The sequence below is a fragment of the Nesoenas mayeri genome (assembly GCF_963082525.1).
Source record: "Nesoenas mayeri genome assembly, chromosome: 15".
Classification (NCBI taxonomy): domain Eukaryota; kingdom Metazoa; phylum Chordata; class Aves; order Columbiformes; family Columbidae; genus Nesoenas; species Nesoenas mayeri.
Window position 1 is genome coordinate 6,092,602 of NC_137559.1, and position 17,432 is coordinate 6,110,033.

General features: G+C 47.0%; 1 protein-coding gene and 1 long non-coding RNA gene across 4 annotated transcripts; both read right to left on the minus strand.

Annotated features, from left to right (window-relative positions):
- Window positions 1–1,516: 1,516 nt before the first annotated feature.
- ZNF598 (zinc finger protein 598, E3 ubiquitin ligase) lies at window positions 1,517–16,611 on the minus strand. 3 transcript variants are annotated; one of them, XR_013922875.1, is made up of 13 exons: window positions 16,228–16,609; window positions 13,281–13,393; window positions 12,052–12,181; window positions 9,688–9,899; window positions 8,854–9,071; window positions 8,472–8,589; window positions 7,275–7,456; window positions 6,238–6,310; window positions 4,886–5,646; window positions 3,851–3,986; window positions 2,967–3,111; window positions 2,374–2,837; window positions 1,520–2,052 (listed from the first exon to the last, which is right to left on the minus strand). XR_013922875.1 is itself a non-coding variant. In XM_080353923.1 (12 exons), exons 1-12 carry the CDS (start codon window positions 16,408–16,410, stop codon window positions 2,490–2,492), a joined length of 2,616 nt encoding a protein of 871 aa, XP_080210049.1. In that variant the 5' UTR covers window positions 16,411–16,611; the 3' UTR covers window positions 1,517–2,489. The 3 variants fall into 3 exon arrangements, 2 of the variants coding, with proteins under 2 accessions (XP_080210049.1, XP_080210048.1); XM_080353923.1 differs by having other exon boundaries at window positions 1,517–2,837; window positions 6,238–6,307; window positions 16,228–16,611; XM_080353922.1 differs by having other exon boundaries at window positions 1,519–2,837.
- Window positions 13,865–14,902, minus strand: LOC308046150. Its single transcript, XR_013922867.1, has 3 exons — window positions 14,628–14,902; window positions 14,465–14,540; window positions 13,865–13,997 (listed from the first exon to the last, which is right to left on the minus strand). It is a non-coding gene; the product is annotated as an uncharacterized lncRNA (long non-coding RNA).
- Window positions 16,612–17,432: the final 821 nt, after the last annotated feature.

Genomic DNA, 17,432 nt, shown 5'->3' on the forward strand with positions numbered 1-17,432 from the left:
AAGCTAAGGTGGAAGTTTTGCTGCACTGATCCTTAGTGAAAGCTCCCCACGCACTGTGAGCGCTCCCTCCAGTTGGTTTTCCTGGCTGTTCTGCCTGGACCCTCTTTAGATTTTCCCCTCAGTCCAAGTGACAACTCTGACCTTTCTTCCCCCTCCTGTCCCCCAGCAGTTCTTTCCAGGGTAATTTGTACCCTTCTCCCTCCACACCCCGCCCCCCCCCCCCCAAAAAGGCACTGGGGCCAGATCTTCCCCAGTTCTGTCACTTAAACCCAACTAAGGGAACTGTGGTCACTGGTGATGTTAGTAAATCACATCATTACGATCTACTTCTCTTTGCAGACTTTCTTCCAGCCGTTGTTTTCCCCAGGTGTGTTGGGTTTAGTTCCACTCAGGTTTTTTCAGCTCCCATTGAAGCTCCTTCCCCGAGGGAGGCTCAGAAACACCCGGCCCTGGCTCAACTCGAACCCCCAGTTCAGCTGCCTGTATCATATTTTGTTGCAATATGCATTTAAACCTCAGATTCTTTAAGAGTTTTAATATCAAACCAATACCAAACGTGACTTGCAAACTTAAGGGTTGTTTTTTTTTGCAGATACCTCTCTGTATGAGCAGACCGCTTCAAAGAGTTGCAGTTGTCACTAATCTTATGTGCATTGTAGTATAAAGTGGACTGTGTATGGACATAAGTTAAAAATGTTTACAACTTTTGTATATATTATATATATAAAAATATCTTTTGAGAGAACAATCTGTGATCATGTATTTTCAGTGTCCATGTAACCAACTGCAACGTATTTTCAATAAAGAGTTAAAAATGGACAGAAATGGCCTGGAAGAAAAATGTGGTAATTATTTAATCAGGTGAGCACCAGGAAGGAGCAGCCGGGGGGATCGATGGCTCAAGGAGCCGCCCAGCAGCACCTGGTCAGTGTCTGTGGACAGAGACAGGAGCTGAAAAACCAAGGGAAGATGTGATACTCCTGCAGAGCAAATGCATTTAGTTCCTGGGCGCTGTACAAACCAAAGCCAGGGGCAGGGAAGCGTTACCTGCGTTTTATGAACAGCCACGCAGGCAAATAAAACACCTGCAGGTATCCAAACCAGGCTGAACTGCTGGGAAAAAGAAACCAAAAGCACTTTGCAAGTGAAAATAAAAGACCTAAGGCAAGGCAAACCATCTGTAGGCAGGACAAGTGAAAATAGAAACGCAAGGAAAACTTTCTGTGGGCAGGACCAGCTCCTCGGCAATACTCTGAGCTCACTTTCATGGAAATGATGCTTATATAAAGCAGTGTTTCATCACTAAAAATTACATAAATTAATTTCAACTTTGTTCCTACATGTTAAAAATAATTCAGCCTGGTCTGCGGGGAGGGGGGAGGATCAGACACTGAATTCTGGCCCTGGAGTGCATGGGGAGGACTCAGCACAGCTGCTGCTGCACGAGTTCTCAGTGACAAACCCATCCCCTTTCGTATCCAAGAGTGGAATTGCGAGATGCCAAGTAACATAAGCAAAGCTACTTCAGACCAGTATCGCCATGGGAGGAACAGGATGGAAACGCTCCATCCGATCTCAACAAATGACCCTCGTTAGCACAGAGCACTGGAAATGTAGAAATGGACCGAAAGGCACTGCAGATAAACATGGTCAGTGATCAGCAGCATTTAATGTGTCCCAAGATGCTGTTGGTTGGAGCTACCACCATTAATACATCCAAGAAATTAAAAACATGGCAGTCATTAAATAAAATTACTGTGAAGGGTGCTTTACAGAAAGTAAAGCCTTAATATCATTATTCTACATGCAGCGCTACAAAATAAGTTTCTTTAAGGAACATGTTACATAAAAGGTCAGAGGCAACTTTAAATCTCACGTTCCACTCATCACACAGATCAGTCCAGTTCTTCAAGTAGTAGATTAATTCCATTTTCAGGCATGAGTTTTCTTTGCTATGTGAGCGGCCCAGTGTTTTCAGCCCCACGGCTGTAACAGTCTTACCGGTGAGCAGCATCTTCTGTTCTGCCCCGTTGTACCCCTGACTACTGTGACCTTTGTGGTCACAGAAATAGCACAAAAGAAAAAAAAAAAAATCAGAATATTGTAAGGGAAGCCACTTTTGCTTCTGCTTATTTCAGTGATTCATTATCTTCCCCCACCCCCCTAAAAAACAAAACAAAACCAAACCAGATACTTATCCCCCTATGATGTCTCCCCTGTCAGAACCCATATCAGAAAGCATCTTCTCAGCTATTGTGTGTTAGAGATGTGGCCCCCGCCCACCCACCCGCTGCAGCGATTGCAGCCCCCTTCTCCTCAGGCATTTGGAAGCTCAGACTTTGGACGTGTGCTCCCCGCGCACAGTTCTCTGACCTGCACCAGGGGCTCTCCAGGGTTCCCTGCCCGCTGCGCCACCCCGGCGCTGCCAAACCTCATCCCAAAAAGTGCATATTTAGCAAGAGAGACACTTTTATTGGTGGTGGGGAAAGCTAAGTGATGATCCTGCTGATGGCCTGCAGGGACGGGAACTCCTCGTCCTCCAGGTGCAGCGCCTTGTGGGTGACAACGTCCTGCGGGGTCAGCACCTGCTGACACGTGGGGCAGATGCAGCAGTCGAGATCAGAGCTGGAGTCCGTCTGCCAAACATTCTTTTTGTTCTTTTTGGGTTTGTTTGAGCTTTGTTTTTCTTTGATTCTGAAATCGTTGTGAGCGGAAAGCAGTTCTTGTTGCTTAACTGTGTCTGGTAACAACACCAGCAACTCATTAAAAATTTTCTTGAAGTTATCTCCGAGCAGGTCTCGGCAACTTTTGTAATACTGTGCTGCAGAAATCAGACCCTTCGGTGAAAAGAGAAGTGGAAGAATTAGAAAAAAGTGTATATATATATATATATACAAAAATCCCACTGGGATCCACTTTCCCCCAGAGGAAAGGTTTCAGGAATGCGAAGGTTCCTGCCCACTCACCTGCCTGAATTGCCCAGAATGAGTTTTAAACTTATTGAATTTGGACTCGTCGCTTTGAAGAAATTCTTTAATAGATTGTATCAGCTGAATGTTCCTTTGCTGGAAGTTTTCAGGTATCAAGTACGTTCTGTGACAGGATTTTGGCCTGCGTTCGAAAAGACCAAAAGTGAACCCGACGTCGCTTCGCGTCACACAAAGATGCTGCGGGATGTACGTTGTGTGGCTGTTCTATGGGACGCACTCCCCTTCTCCACCCACCCGCACACGCAGTGACAATAAGGAGCAGGCAGCTGTCCCGACGGGACCGTGAAACATGTCCTGTGGAATCACTGCAGCACATTCCAGCTTTAACCAGACAGAAAATATAAACTGCAAGTTTAACAGAGTCTTGACTGGCTGGTTTGTAAACCAGGGTCACTAAAAAGGCACAAGCAACAAGGACCTGCACCACGAATAAAACTGAACGGGTTCATACAGATCCCTGTACTAAATTTGCACAAGTTTTCCCCTCCAACCATAGACCAGCTACTGGGAAGGCCAGAACAATGAAGGTATCTAGAGGTCACCAAGGAAAACATGGACAGAATTGATGGAAAGGTTAAGAAATATGCTGAAGCTGCAGATTTCCAAATAAATCGAGACAAGACAGAAGGCTGAGCTGCCACACTGCACAGATTTCCATTTCCTCAGAGTTTGTGCTTTCTTTCATGCATCCCTCCCAAATCCAGCCCTCAATTGCTATGGAACTCCCCAACAGGAATCTGTCAGGATCTGCCCTTCTGCTCCAAATAATCTCCAGAGTGTTTCTTGTGCTGTTCGAGGTCCATATGACAGAACCGATGTATGATGTCTAAAGTAGCTCTAACTCGGAGGATTTTACTTACTCTTTCAAAGATGTAGTGACAGGTTCAGAGATTTTGGTGGATGGAATAACAGCAAAACCTGGAGGGGGTTTACTAACAGGCACCGACAGTCCCGGAGGCGGAGGAGGATTCTTTAATAGCACCACAGTGTTAAAGCCTAAATAAAGCAGAGAAAGGGCGGGAAGTTAGAGCAAGTATCTGTGGCACCCACATACCACCGCCTAAAATTAACACCAGCGGTCTGATGTACTCCACAGAGGAACCAAGAAGGACGAGTCAGCAGTGCAGACATCACTGTATTGGAAAAAACCTAAAAATTAGAGAGGTGGAAAGCTGGTGTCTTAACAGGCAGGTCAAAAAGCACTTCATGGTGGCTGATGTTACTCTACAGAGAAAGCGTTTTAAGTATTTAGCTTTTCAGTAGAAAATATTTTTTTAAAACCAGCTCAAACTCAAGATGAGAAACACTTTTACATTATTACAGTGAACAGAAATCACTCCAGAAGTCACCACAGCACAAGGCATCGCATGTTCGGGCACACTCCACTGAGCAACACCTGCAGAGCAGCACCGAAGAGCACTGCAAGCACCTCCTGATGAGACGCTACTTCAGTTAAGTCATGTTTGTTGCTGTGTTACTCCACTTTTACAAGATTACAGCGCCGCTAAAAGCAAGGGCATTGAATACAGAACTAAAGTGACTCAGTGAGGCAGCTGACGAGCACTGGCAGGCACAGGCCACAGCTGAAGGGAGATTCCCTTTGCCCGTGGAGCTTCCAAACTAGATCTGAGAGCACAAAAGTTCAGATCTGTGTCAGACGTGACTCACCAGAAAAGCAACGACAGGTAAAGAATGACCCGTGAGCCACCTGCAGTGAGCAGAGCACCCCAACACTGTCTCCACCGTGTTTCAGATGACATCCAAGCCCTCCTGTGTCCCCCAGGTTTTAAACTGCCAAGGCTGACCACGAGGGCCCAGAGCAGTTTGTCCATCCCACCCATGTGCCGCGTTCCTCTAAGCTACACCCCAAGCCGGCCGTGCGCCGCAGCGCTTACCTGGTGGCGGAGGCATTCGCGCTGTTCCTGAGCTCCCAAGAGCTGGGAAATCTTCCTGAGGTAACGGGCATTTGGGAGTCACTGTGGGCTTTTTAAGGCCAGGGGGCTCTTTGGGTGTGCTACAGATCGCTAACGGTTTTTCCAAATGACCATTCGTGACCGTTGAGCATCTGTCGGGGGCATGAAGAGCAGAGGGTGCGTTTGACGTCTGCTCTGCTTCTGGTGGCTTTTCGGCCGATGACCTGGGGAACGATGCCTCCTGCAGTGGGTGCGGGGATGACGGTCTCTGCTTATCAACCCCCATCTTCTTTTTCTTGCTCACCTTCGTAAAAGTTTGTGAGGTAGAAGCTGCCAGCAAGGACGACACGTCAAACATCGTTGGTGTGTTTCTGATCTCCTGGGTTGTCAAGCCACTCCCGCTGTCTTCATCATCTGACTGAGAGAATTTATTGCTTTTCTTACTTCCTTTAGTGCTGTTCAAAGAGGATGGCTTTTTGGCTATCTGGTTTACACAGGGGTTGCTCATGGCTTTGACCACACTTTTACTGGAACCATTGTTCCACGCGGATGTGATATTAGTTACTGTTTTATTGTTAGGCCTCATTTTGGACACCAGTGCTGGAAAATCCTCCTCTTGAAAAGCTGATCTCTTTGCAGTCGCTGTATATGTCAACGACAGCCCAGAAGAGACAGTGGGTGCCGCAGAGGATGACAAGCTGGGGAAATCTTCTTCTTTAAGCTTCACCGCCAGTGGGGCAGAGCTGTGGAAAGGGAAAGCACGGCCCGTGACACCACTGCTGCTGCACAACTCCAACAGGCACGACCAACTCCAAACCTGACTGTTCTCTTGCCCAAACTACCACTTTGAGTGGCACAACTGACCTAATTGTTAACAGGATACAAACACACTCGGGCTTGGAAACCGTATGTGGGAAGGGTTCTCTTCGATGTCACCCTGGTCTGGCTGAGGTGCAGCACATCCTGGTACAGTCACCTTGGCCAGAGCGCACTCAAGTGCCACGTCCTGCACAGACACTATTCCCATCATCACCCATTTCAAGAAGTGAGGACTTTCAAAACTCAGCCTCTTCAAGATAAGCCATCAAGTTAAAAATGGCTGGAAAATATTAAGAATTTCCCCAAAATCACACCACCAAAAGATCAAGCCATGAACTGAAGGAACAACTGATGCTGTTGCAGGTGACCAGCACAGGAACAACTGAGGCAGAAGGGGATCAGGGCAAGGGGAAGCATCTGTAGTTTAAGTGACCTGTGAAATTATTTTCTCCAGAACTGCAAAACGTAAGTTTCTAAATCTGCTTTCCCGTTGCTGCAGCCTTGCACACACTTACCCTTCTAGGGGTCCTGCTGCCAAACCAATTGCTGGAAAGTCGTCTTGGCTTAAAGCACCATTAGCAGCTGCTTCTTTTGGAATATTGACAAAAAGAGCAAAGAAACGTTTTCAACTAAAATCCATTCATTTCAGAGGCGAAGCTATCAAAGAACATGACAGCAGCATTAACAAGTCCTATTTTCAGCAGCTGATGATGTCATTAACTGTGACATCCCAGCAGAACAATTTAAATCCATGCATCACTCTTTCCTTCAATTAACTGCATTCACCATTATGTCACCGCACACTGGCTGGCGCATAAGGGAAAATCATGATACTTAACGTGAGCAAAACATGGGTTGATGAGCACTTTGTGAGGGAGCCCGAGATGCTCCACGCTGCTACCGGAGGCAGGACTCAACTATAGGGTCACGGTTCATCAAACCTCAGTGTCCCAACCAATGTATGCTAATGCTTCTTCACCTGGAAAGCTGCTCCTCTGAGCTCTCCATCACTCCTCTGCTGCACAGCTGTCCAAGCTGCTCAGCAATTAGCTCCTGGACAGTCATTTTACATGGAAAAATAACTCATTTCCAATTTAGATTTGCTTTAAAATCCAAATCCTGCATCATATTTATTTGTCCCAAACTGGACCTGAGTCAAAACAGTTGAAGTTTTGCTTTCACCAGTTATAAACTTCCACTGGGAATAACTTGTTCTCAGAAAAGGGGAAACTCAGCTCAAGCATCACAATAAATCAGTCCTTGCATGCTCAAGTAGGAAATGGCACATTCGCAGATTATACTGACTTGGATGGAGCATCACACGTACTGCCATACATTAATCGCAGTTGTTATTTCTACTCAGCTCCATTTCAAGTAGAACTGGCTGCAGGAATCCCAGCCCACTTGGACACATCTCATGGCAAATCTGTGTTGCTGGTTTAAGATCCTGCACAGCTCTTTTAGGAACAACAGGTGGCGATCCCACTGTGGCCAAGCTGACCTCCAGACCCTTCACATGCCCCTGCAGCTGCAGAACATGCTCACCACTCACCTGTGGCATCGTTTGAAGACTTTGGCACACGTTTGGAGCAGAGTACGTCAGAATCCCTCAAGTCCTCCTTTTTACCTCTACTGCTGCTGTCCTCTTTGTCTTCTACCCGTTTTTTCTCTTCTTGCCGTTTAGCTGCTACAGATGCCCTGACTGCTGCTGCGACATCTCTGTCTTCTTCCTCCCTAGAGGACAAGGCAGATTTTCTTGGTCAGATCACAGGGATCACTGAGCAGTTTTGTCTGGCTCCAGTTCTCACCTCTCTGGTGTCAGCCCCAATGACTGTCCCTGATCTTGTGCTGCCACCTGCTGAGAAGGCCACAACAAACCCCCCACTCCAAAACACCCTGTGCTGGCTGAGAAAGGCAACGTTCAGCCCTGGACCTGCAAATATGACATGTGGTAATAACAATCCAGGCCAGAAGAAACCGGGGTGAACTGGGAGAGACAGCACCAAGGATGCACAGGGACATCCGTCTATACCATTCATTTTCAAACACACAAAATCAGACTTGTAGGCTGCAGTTGTTCTTTGAAACATGGTTTGCCATGAGCTCCCAACACATGCACGATCTACATGTGACACCAAAATAAGTGTTTAGAGACGAACTTTTCCCCAGTGAAGTCACCGGTAATGAAACAGCCAATCATCTGTGCAGGATGTATAAAGCATTCAAGTCTTGTGTGGATGAAGAGACAACCGCAAAATTTCATTTCAATACTTAACCCTCTTCTTTTTCCAAAGCACTCAGTCTGGCCACACAAAGATCTGTTAGTTCAATGAAAAGTACGGTCCTTAGAATAGGAACTTCATTATTATCCAGACCAAAAAGTCCATTAAACCTGCAGAGACTTGTCACTTACTTCAGAAAATCCTCCTTAGAAAAATTAGCATAAAAACAGTTGCTAAAATTTATTTAAGATTCTGAGTTTATTTAACTCACAAGTTCAAGACTACTTTGTTTTCTTCCTGTGTCAAGTCCAGAGAGCTGAAACTTCACACAAAATAACTTCACCTTGACCGAGCACGTAGGTAGCACGCAGGCTCAGACTGAAAGCCAGCTCTGCTCACAACTAAGGATTCACTATGGAGGCTTCCAAATTTTGTGGCAAATTCATTCCCACTGGCCCACTGTCAATTGGTAAGTACAAAGCAGCACCAAGCAGCAATATAAATCCACAAGATGATGTGCTACTCACCTCTTGTACCTCCAGCTGCCTCTTCTGTTCTGCTGACTCCCTCGGCCGCCCAGTCTGCTGGGCCTCCCTTGCCTGTTGTACCTGTCCACCTCTTCGTAGTCCTCTCCACCTATCACACCTACACGGGAGGGAAGTTGATTACTCTCAACATCATTTCTCTAATCTGGGCATCACACTATGCCTGAAAAATACAGCAAAAAAATGCTACTTCAAACAAATCTAGATTTCTTTCTGATGATTACATGGCCCATAGAACCTTCAGGACTGCCACATTAAAATCTATTCTGCAGTATCTGGATTCCATGTATTGTAACCTGTGATGTGAGTTTTGACTAATTTTGGCTTTATGCAGAGAGATCTCTCACCCTGCGAGCACACGTACCCTCGTTCCTCCGCTGGTGCCTGGGTGCGTAGTTGAACTGCAGGTCGATGTGCCGGTTCTGCCGCGCCTCTGCCCGGCTCTTGCTGTGGCAAGCGGTTTTGTGCGCTTTGTAATCGATCTCTGTGCGGAACGCATGGGTGAACTGCTCAGTGCTGCACCGGCCCTCTTCACAAAGGAAGTGCTTCTCGCGGAAGTGTTCCCGAAGGTATTCGTAATCACTGGAAAGAGAAAAGAGGCTGAGCTGCCGCTTTCCCCATGTATTTGTTGGGAAACTGTAGCAGTAACGGATGGTATGTGGCTGCTTTACACAATAAAGTAAAGATAAGCCTGGGCGCTTGGTTCTTTATTTGCCCCCAGGCAAGTTTTCCAGCTGAAACCACTTGTGTACAGTCAAAATAAACCTTAAAGCACAATCCCAGATGTTAAACTGAACCTGCTGGCTGATGCTCATCACACCCAGCTGTGCACAGGGCACGTATTTCATAAAAGAAAATTTACCTCTATCTGCTTTGCACATGAACTTTGGAATATTAGAGCTGACACACCAGACAGCCACACACACCTCCTGTCATGCTGCAAAACGTAACTTTTAATGTCTAACATGAACGAAGAAAACTTTAAAACATGAACTAGACAGAAAGCGATTAAACATGAACTAGACAGAAAGCGATTATTGTGGCTATTGGTTTGAAGAACAAATGAAACTGTAGCCAACCTGCTCACATTATCACCCTCTGTTTTCAAGTGCTATTTACCCCAAAATTCAAAGCAGACCCAAGCAATTTTTCCTCAAAATTTAAGCTACAGAAAGAGGAACAAACTGCTCGCACAAACCTGTAGTATTCCTGAGCACCATCAGAGTCACAGAAATGACAAAAATAATGATCTCGTCTTAGGTGTTTCAGTAACTCATCATTATCCAAATAGCGCTCGTCACAGAACTTGCACAGCGGGTGCCCGCGGTGAGAGGTGTCATCAGGGTCTCCGTGGATCCGATGGCGAGCGAGGTCCTTACGTGAATACCATTTCCGTTCATAAGTAAAAATCTGCAGATAAAACAATATATATATATATATACAAATGTCTTAGTTTGTGTGAGCAGAGAATAAAATGGAATAAGCCAGGCTGCGCACAACTTGTAAATTGGTAAGAGTGGAAGATTTGCTTCAGGAAGACGCGGTTTGACAACCAACACCTCATATTCTCAATAAATAGTGAACAAAATTCAAGTGATAGACCCAAACTAAATCTAACTCGCATTTCACTCACTTTGAACACTGGAAACAGATCTAATTCACCTTTTTCCCTTTCATGGTTGTTTTTTTTTTGTGTATTAACATAGTGCAACAAACTTTCAATTATAATCTCTGGTGGGGGAAAAATCCTAAATATGTATTCACAAACATACAGTATTTTGCATACTCAAGCTAAAAACCCCATAAACCAGAAGTGTTTTACTTTCCTCAGCGAGCAACAACCCCAAGAGAGGTACGCACAAACGATCCAGTTCAGTGACTGATTTTGTATTATAAGCCCATCTCCTGTCCTTACTAACACACAAGCTATTTTGGGAGGAAGGGTTCTGAAGATGCCAAAAAAGTTGAAAGCCTTGAGAGTAGAATATCCTTTATTTTTCGCCTAGGCAGGGAATGTTAATGTGTTCTGGGAAAGGGTTCATTTGGCTAAGCTGGGGTTGATTGATTGAAGCTTCTGCAAGTTTAAGAACTTCTTTCCAGTTGGTACTAGTAATATGGAACCTTTTTCTGTAAATTCTACTATTGCTTCTGAATTCTCTGGGTAATGCCAAACAAGTTCCTGTAGTGCTCGCTGCCTGAGCTACCCATGGAACCAGCACTTTGCCAGGGCTCAGAGGACACTGCAGCCCAAAGAAGCGTCTTGCCATCCCCAACCACCTCCCTTGAATGAGCTCTGGTGAGTCAGATCAGCTAACCACGCAAACCCAAAATTGATCAGTGTCCATCCAGGTCAGCCTGCCCGCTCCTGGATCCCGTCCCTCCGGCAGTAAACCCACAGCTTGGTTGGCATAAACCAATTGTGGCACCACAGGATAAATAGATTTCTCTGATTTGATATTTAATTGGTTTCAGAGAAGACAAACACACATACAAAACCACATGTAATGAGTTCTAAAAATAAGTGTGTGTGCATTTAATTCCCTCCTACAACAACAAGGAAGGCTGACAACTGTTAGACACAGGTTAGGAGTCCTACATTTCACTTAACTATAGCTGCCGATTTTGTTTGCTGTGTAATTTGGAAATACAAACCACGTTCTGGCCCCAGGGCGCAGTTCTGACTTTCAGACTGTGGCAAAGTGTCGCCTGAGTGACACAACACCAGCCCTTCTGAGGAAATTTGGGTGGGATTGAAAAAAAATAAAAAAGAATGATGAGGGTGGCGGTTAGATGAGTAATTTTAAGGCTCACTACACATCATCAGCTCAGACATAGGCAACTCAGCTTTCCAGTAACTGTTTTATCTTTAGTAGGCTGTAAAATACATTTTACAAGAGCCCCTATCACGTTCTCCGTGTGTACATCAAACACACTGGACCTCAATTGCAGACAACATTGAGTTTCATTTTCCAATCAACAAGATACAGGAAGTTTGCTCTGAACGACTAAACCAGATAATGAAATATAATTAAATTTCATTAAAGCTGCAAGGTGGATTCTCATCCTGTACACGATCCAACTGTAAATGATACGTTAACTCTAACCCAAGACAGAAATCCATCACTCCACAATGTGTTCAGCTGTCTGAACCGGCACCAAGGATTTTCTAAAGTTACACTTGCAGCTCATAAAGACATTATAAATCTTAATAGACATCAAATCTCTATCAATACAGCTATAACAAAGTCTGCCTACAACTCAGGATTAAATTCTTATCAGACCGTTAGGGTTTGGGGTATACATATGGTGTGGCAGAGCAGGTTATTAATATGGTTGGGCTTAACTTAAAATATAATCCACTGAGAACCTTCAGGCCTTCTACATTAATCGGTTTATGGAAGAAGACAGACTTAAAATAAAGTAACTGGCCTCACCACAGGTGGGCAGAGGAAACCTAAAAGAGAAACGGGTGCTGTCCAGCCATCTCCCTCCCCAGGTGCTCCTGCAGGTCCCACAGGGAAGGACCCTCATCTCCACACATTTAAATGCAGAACTGACTCACCTTCAAGTGTTTAACACAGAGTTTGCAACAGAAGAGCTCATGCTGCTTCCTCATGTGCTGCTCTAGGTCTGCAAAGGTGCTGAACGGCTTCGCATCTGGACACAAAGAGCACTCGTGCTGTAGCAGCTTCCTGAGGGACAAGAAAGATTTCCTGAAAATTATCCATTTCCCTCTCAGCATCGCGATACCTTTACCCACAAACAAATGTTCTGTCTGCAGCAGAAGGCTGCGCTTTTATGGTTCCCCAGCAATCTAATGAGGTTAGTGTCCCACTTATTCCAAGAACAGGAACAGAACCAAATCACACAAGGGCTTCAGTTGCAAGAGAAGAGGGGAACACTCCCGATGTCAGTAAAACACACTGCCACCCAAAACCAAACCTGCTTAGTGATGCTTCGGCAGGTACACCCAACATTCACAGTCAACTTCATTACACTTTCTACTGTCAGAAACTGAAGAATGCAATGGGGCAGGGAGATAAAGAATTCAAACTGATCCTGCTCACTAAACCCATCACCCAATTCCATAAATATGAAGTCATACGAAACTGTAAATGCATCAGCCCAAATCACATTGGGTATAATGCACAATTCTCCAAGAAAAAGGTACCACTGCCTGCATGGTTTCAACTTTTTTCACTCCTTCCTTTCCTTTTAACCGTTTTCAATTATCTTAAAGCCTCCCAATTAAGCATGTTATGAAAAATATTTTTAGAACATGATGTGGATATCATATTTTTTACTCTGCATTGGTTATTTACTTCAGCCTTTTTCTCTCCCATATGGAATCAAGATCTTTGCAGGCAGACAAGGTTGCTCTTCTTTTCATACAGCATCTGGCACCGTTGCTTTCGATTAGTCCTTACGCAGCACAGCAATAAACCCAATTATAATAGTAATTTAGTAATTTCCACAGGAGCCATGCAAGGAATGAAAAGCCTTTCAGCAATTTTGCTGTTGGTAAAGAAGCAAAAAGCAACTTTTATTGACAGAGCAACACTTGTGAATTATACAGCGATGAATCCAATGCTCCGGCCCAGGGGAGCCGCTCACTTCGCCGGCCGAGGTGCCGAGTGGCCACACCGCACAGTGATTAACGCACACAGCACGCAGGGCTCTGTCCCACAAAACAAGCCACACTGAGCTACTGCAGCAAGCATTTCCTGCCACGTAACGCCGTAAGAATACGTTGCTGCAGGAATGTGTTACAGAAGGGATCCCAGTGCTCACCTGTACAGCGCATAAACGTCTCCATCCGTAAAATAAATGTCATATTTCTTCTCATGCTGCAGCTGGTGAAGTGGTATTGCTGAGAAAGACGTGAGCTTCCGTCCAAAGACAACCTGTGGGCAGCATGAGAATCGGGGATTAGAGACAACTCCGCAGCACAAACTGTTTGGGAGGGAGCTCACCGTAGCCTGGGGCTCAGTGTCAGTCCCAGCTGCGTCACCGCCCTCCTCACTGCCCCACAACTGTCGGCTCCTTATCGACCTCCAGCAAATGAGGCAGCTTAACACAAGGTGCATTGGCCTAGCCTGGTCTTTGGATCTTGAACTAGATTAGGACACTCTTTGATTATAAGTTCTGCTACCACAGCTGTGCCAAGAGTAAATATGCTCAACAGCAAACACCTGTCAAGAGTCTGGCGCTCCACTCCCTCTGGCAGGACAGCACAGAAACCTGCAGGGAGTGACAAGTGACATTGTTCAGAGTCTGACTGGGAAAATCGTGTTCCTTCTTTCCTTAACTACCAGGAAAGCCAGAAACAAAATCATACCTCACTTCCCAAATTATCTGGACCACATACCCCTTTCCAAGGGAACCTGCTTGCTCACAGTTGCTCCTGCTGAGCTCCAAGTAGATGGGGTCTCACCATTCGGATGTTAAATCCTGCTCAGAAGCCACCCCCCGGCTCTGCTCCAGCCCCTGATCGCAGTTTGGGATATCCTGTGGTAGCAGCAACATTTTGGAAACAGTTGGAGCTGCTGCACCAGCTCAGAAATGACGAGACACAAACACACCAAAGTGTCTTTCAGTAAGTGTTGTAAGTCTGGAAATACCTACAATCTTAATAAAAGCGTTCCGTTATATAACACACATGTAGTTTAGTCTGGTTATATTTCTGCTACACCCTTGTTGGGGTGACATACCACAGAACAAAGATTGTGTGTGTGGTTTTGTGGGGTTAAAAACTTTTGTTACAGTGGGGCTACTTTTAAGTTAACCAAAACAAAAAACACACCCAGCTCTCTGAAATATCCAGCTTAAAATAAAGAGAATAGAAGTTTGTTGGATAAATGAAAACTATGTCTAATTCCAATTATTAAAAAAAAAAAATACTTTGGCCTGAAAAGAATTGTCAATTAAAGTGAGTTTTAGAAGAGAGGAATGGACTGCTGAAAAGTAGATTTTACCACAGGAATCCAACACGATTTCCTACAGCAGCTTCAATTCCCGTAACAAACCAACCAAGGATCCCGTGAGCCTGACCTGGATACACACCAGGGTTAGTTTACAGGTCAACAAGTAATCCTGACTTCACTGCAACAATGACACATTACCAAAAGCACATATTACCATAACAAGTATGTCCAGCTTTCTCCTCCGTCATGTCCTGTGCTGCCGGCCATCCTTATAGTTACATTTACTACTCCTTTCATAGTTGTGTTTCCTTTGGACTTTGTGCTGCGACACCAGTTTGTTCTACACCGCTCAGTACGACAGCAGCTGAGATCTGGGAGTGTCGGACCTGCCTCTTCTAATTCTACACACACCGCGGAAATTAAGAGACTGTTTTGGGTCGTACACGTGCATTCAGTTCATTCAGCGGCAGTTTTGATGTGATTTATGCCTCCTAGTATATTTTTTCTTTCCTTGGGCAGACAGAACAGTATTATAGTGGCACTTAGGGAATAAAGAAAGAGCACAGCCACTAAAAATGACCACCCAGTCAATTATAGCAAAAGAATCTTTTTAAGCAGTTCATAAATGAGGGAAAAAATGGCTGAATGACCCAAAGTTCAGGCCACATAATACAGCAATTATAAGAGAACTGAAAAGCTCTTGAGATTAACAGTCCATCCGTGAACCCAAGACAAGCAGGTTTACAGATGAAGCAACTTCAGTTTGCTGCTTCGCATGATGGGGGAAGCGGAGCAGCAGCTCCTCAGAGGACGGTCATAGACAAAATCACTTGCACAGCATATCTGTCTGTACACAGACGCTACTCCTGTGTCATTAAGCTCGGTCTAAAACCCACATCCACCTTCCCGGCCTCCACAGACTCTGAGGATCTTCAGCACAAAGCCCAAGATCTTCAATCCATCCAACCATCTGAACAACACGAAAAGCAGCTAAAGGCAACAGTTCAGCTGGAGGGAGTTATGCTTTTGTAAAGCAGAGAGCCCCCTCCCCATTATATATTTGTTTTATTTCACTTCCTAAACCATCTCAGTATATTAAATTCAGTGCTAGTGCCAATTGCTTTTCTCTTAAAGGGTTTTTCTCTGTATCAGTTTTGCAGAAACAAATTAATGCATCAAAATTTGGTTTTACAAACATCCTTGAACAACTTTTCTCGCGGCTGCACCGAGCCCTCGGCTCCCTCTGTGCAGCAAAGGCACAGCACCAGAGCAGCTGCCCCTGCACCATGAGAAAACACAAATCTATCAGAAAAATTGTTAACTGAGGGGAAATTACTTGCTAAGCATATGCTGAAGAGGCAGCTCTGGCTGACAGGAGCGGGGGGCAGAGGCAGCGCGGGTGCTGAGGGATGAGCCAGCCCTGGAAGAACACAAAACGTGTTCTCCCTCGAGGTTAAAATCAAGCCAGGAATTCGGCAGGATGACACAGTCATCTGGGACCACGTCACACTGGCTCTGCAGAGCGAGCCCTGCTCATTTTAAAAGAAAAAACAACAAAAAAAAAAGCCTTTAAAGTCCATTTTCTTCATATGGCGTTTCCAACAGCCCTCCCGGCTCCTCGGGCCGCTGCCGCCGCCCCCCCGCTCCACTCAGCACTTCGCACGACTTGCTCCGCGGCCCAACTCCGGCCCCCGCCCGGCCCGAGGCCTCTCCCCTGCCCCCCGCCCCGCGGCCCCGGCCCCAGCCCAGCCCCGGCCCAGGGGAGCGGCCCGGCCCGGCCCCGCCGGCTGCCAGCCCGCCGGTCCCGGCCTCACCTGGCCCAGCTCCTCCCGGCACACGGCGCAGTACCGCACGCCGCACAGCGCCCGCATCCGCACGGAGCAGCGGTAGCAGATGGGGTGGTCGCAGCGGCCCAGCGCCACCACCTCCAGCTCCCCGCAGCACAGCACGCACGGCCCGTCCGCTGGCCCCGCCGCGCCGGAGGCCGAGGCGGCCATGACGGCGCCGACCCGCCGCGGCCTAGGCCCCGCACCGCCTAGCAACCCTCCGCGCCATCGAGAGGCAGCCTAGAGCGTCGCCCGGCCCGGCGCGCGACTCTCTGCCCGCCTTCAGACCATAGAGAACCGCCCTCCCAGATCTCCGGCTGAGGTAACCATAGAGTCTTCGCCTAGAGCGGCACCGCTACCCTCCCATTATCTCCCGCGGCGGCTAGAGCGCCACTCCTCCTGACGTCACCGCGCGTCCTCCAGCGACCGACCATCGAGAAGCAGACTAGAGCGTCTTGCCGCCCCGCGAGCCCCTCTGGCCGCCTTTCTCTGGTCTCCCCTCTCAGGCGGAGGAGGCCGCGGGGCCGTTTGCCGCCGTGGTGCCCGGTGGCGCTGGAACGAGTTTCGGGGGAGGCCCAGCAGAGCCGGGCGGCTGCGGATTGTGCTGTGTCACCTCGGGGCCTGTCTGTGGGCGGCTGCAGCCCCTCTCTATGGGGACCCCGGGACCCCAGGCCCTGCCCGGGACCCCGGCCCGTGGTGATTTACCGGCAGAGAGAAAGAGAAAGAGAAAAGAAAGAGAAAGAGGAAGAGTTGTCATCCTGCTCCGTCCCGCGCTGGTCGGGCCACTCCTGGAATCCTGAGCTCAGCTTTGGTCCCCCCTGTACAAAAAAGCTGTGACCAGCTGGAGAGGGCCAGCGAAGGGCCACAAAGGAGATGGGAAGCCACCACATGAGGAAAGGCTGAGAGAACGGGGCTTGTTCAGCCTGGAGAAAAGAGGCTGAGGGGAGAGCTCGTCATGTTTCAAGAGAGGGTACAAAGCAGCTGGAAATGCCTTTGGCAAAGACGAGGGGCGATGGTACAAGATTCTCATTGAACACAAGAAAGAAATTTTTCCCGATGAGAACAATCAGCCATTGGAATAATCTCCCCAGGGAAGCGGTGGATTCCCCAGCGTTGGACACTGTTAAGATTCAGCTGGACAGGTGCTGGGCCAGCTTGTCTAGACCGGGCTTGTGCCAAGAAAGGTTGGACCA

Bases quoted from the DNA above. Each gene is read 5' to 3' on its own strand.
- ZNF598 (XM_080353922.1), bottom strand. From the start codon at position 16,410: ATGGCCGCCTCGGCCTCCGGCGCGGCGGGGCCAGCGGACGGGCCGTGC. The intron at 13,394-16,227 runs GTGAGGCCGGGA...TGCTGCCCACAG, and splicing joins GCCGGGAGGAGCTGGGCCAG to GTTGTCTTTGGACGGAAGCT. The intron at 6,311-7,274 runs GTGAGTGGTGAG...ATATTCCAAAAG, and splicing joins GTCTTCAAACGATGCCACAG to AAGCAGCTGCTAATGGTGCT.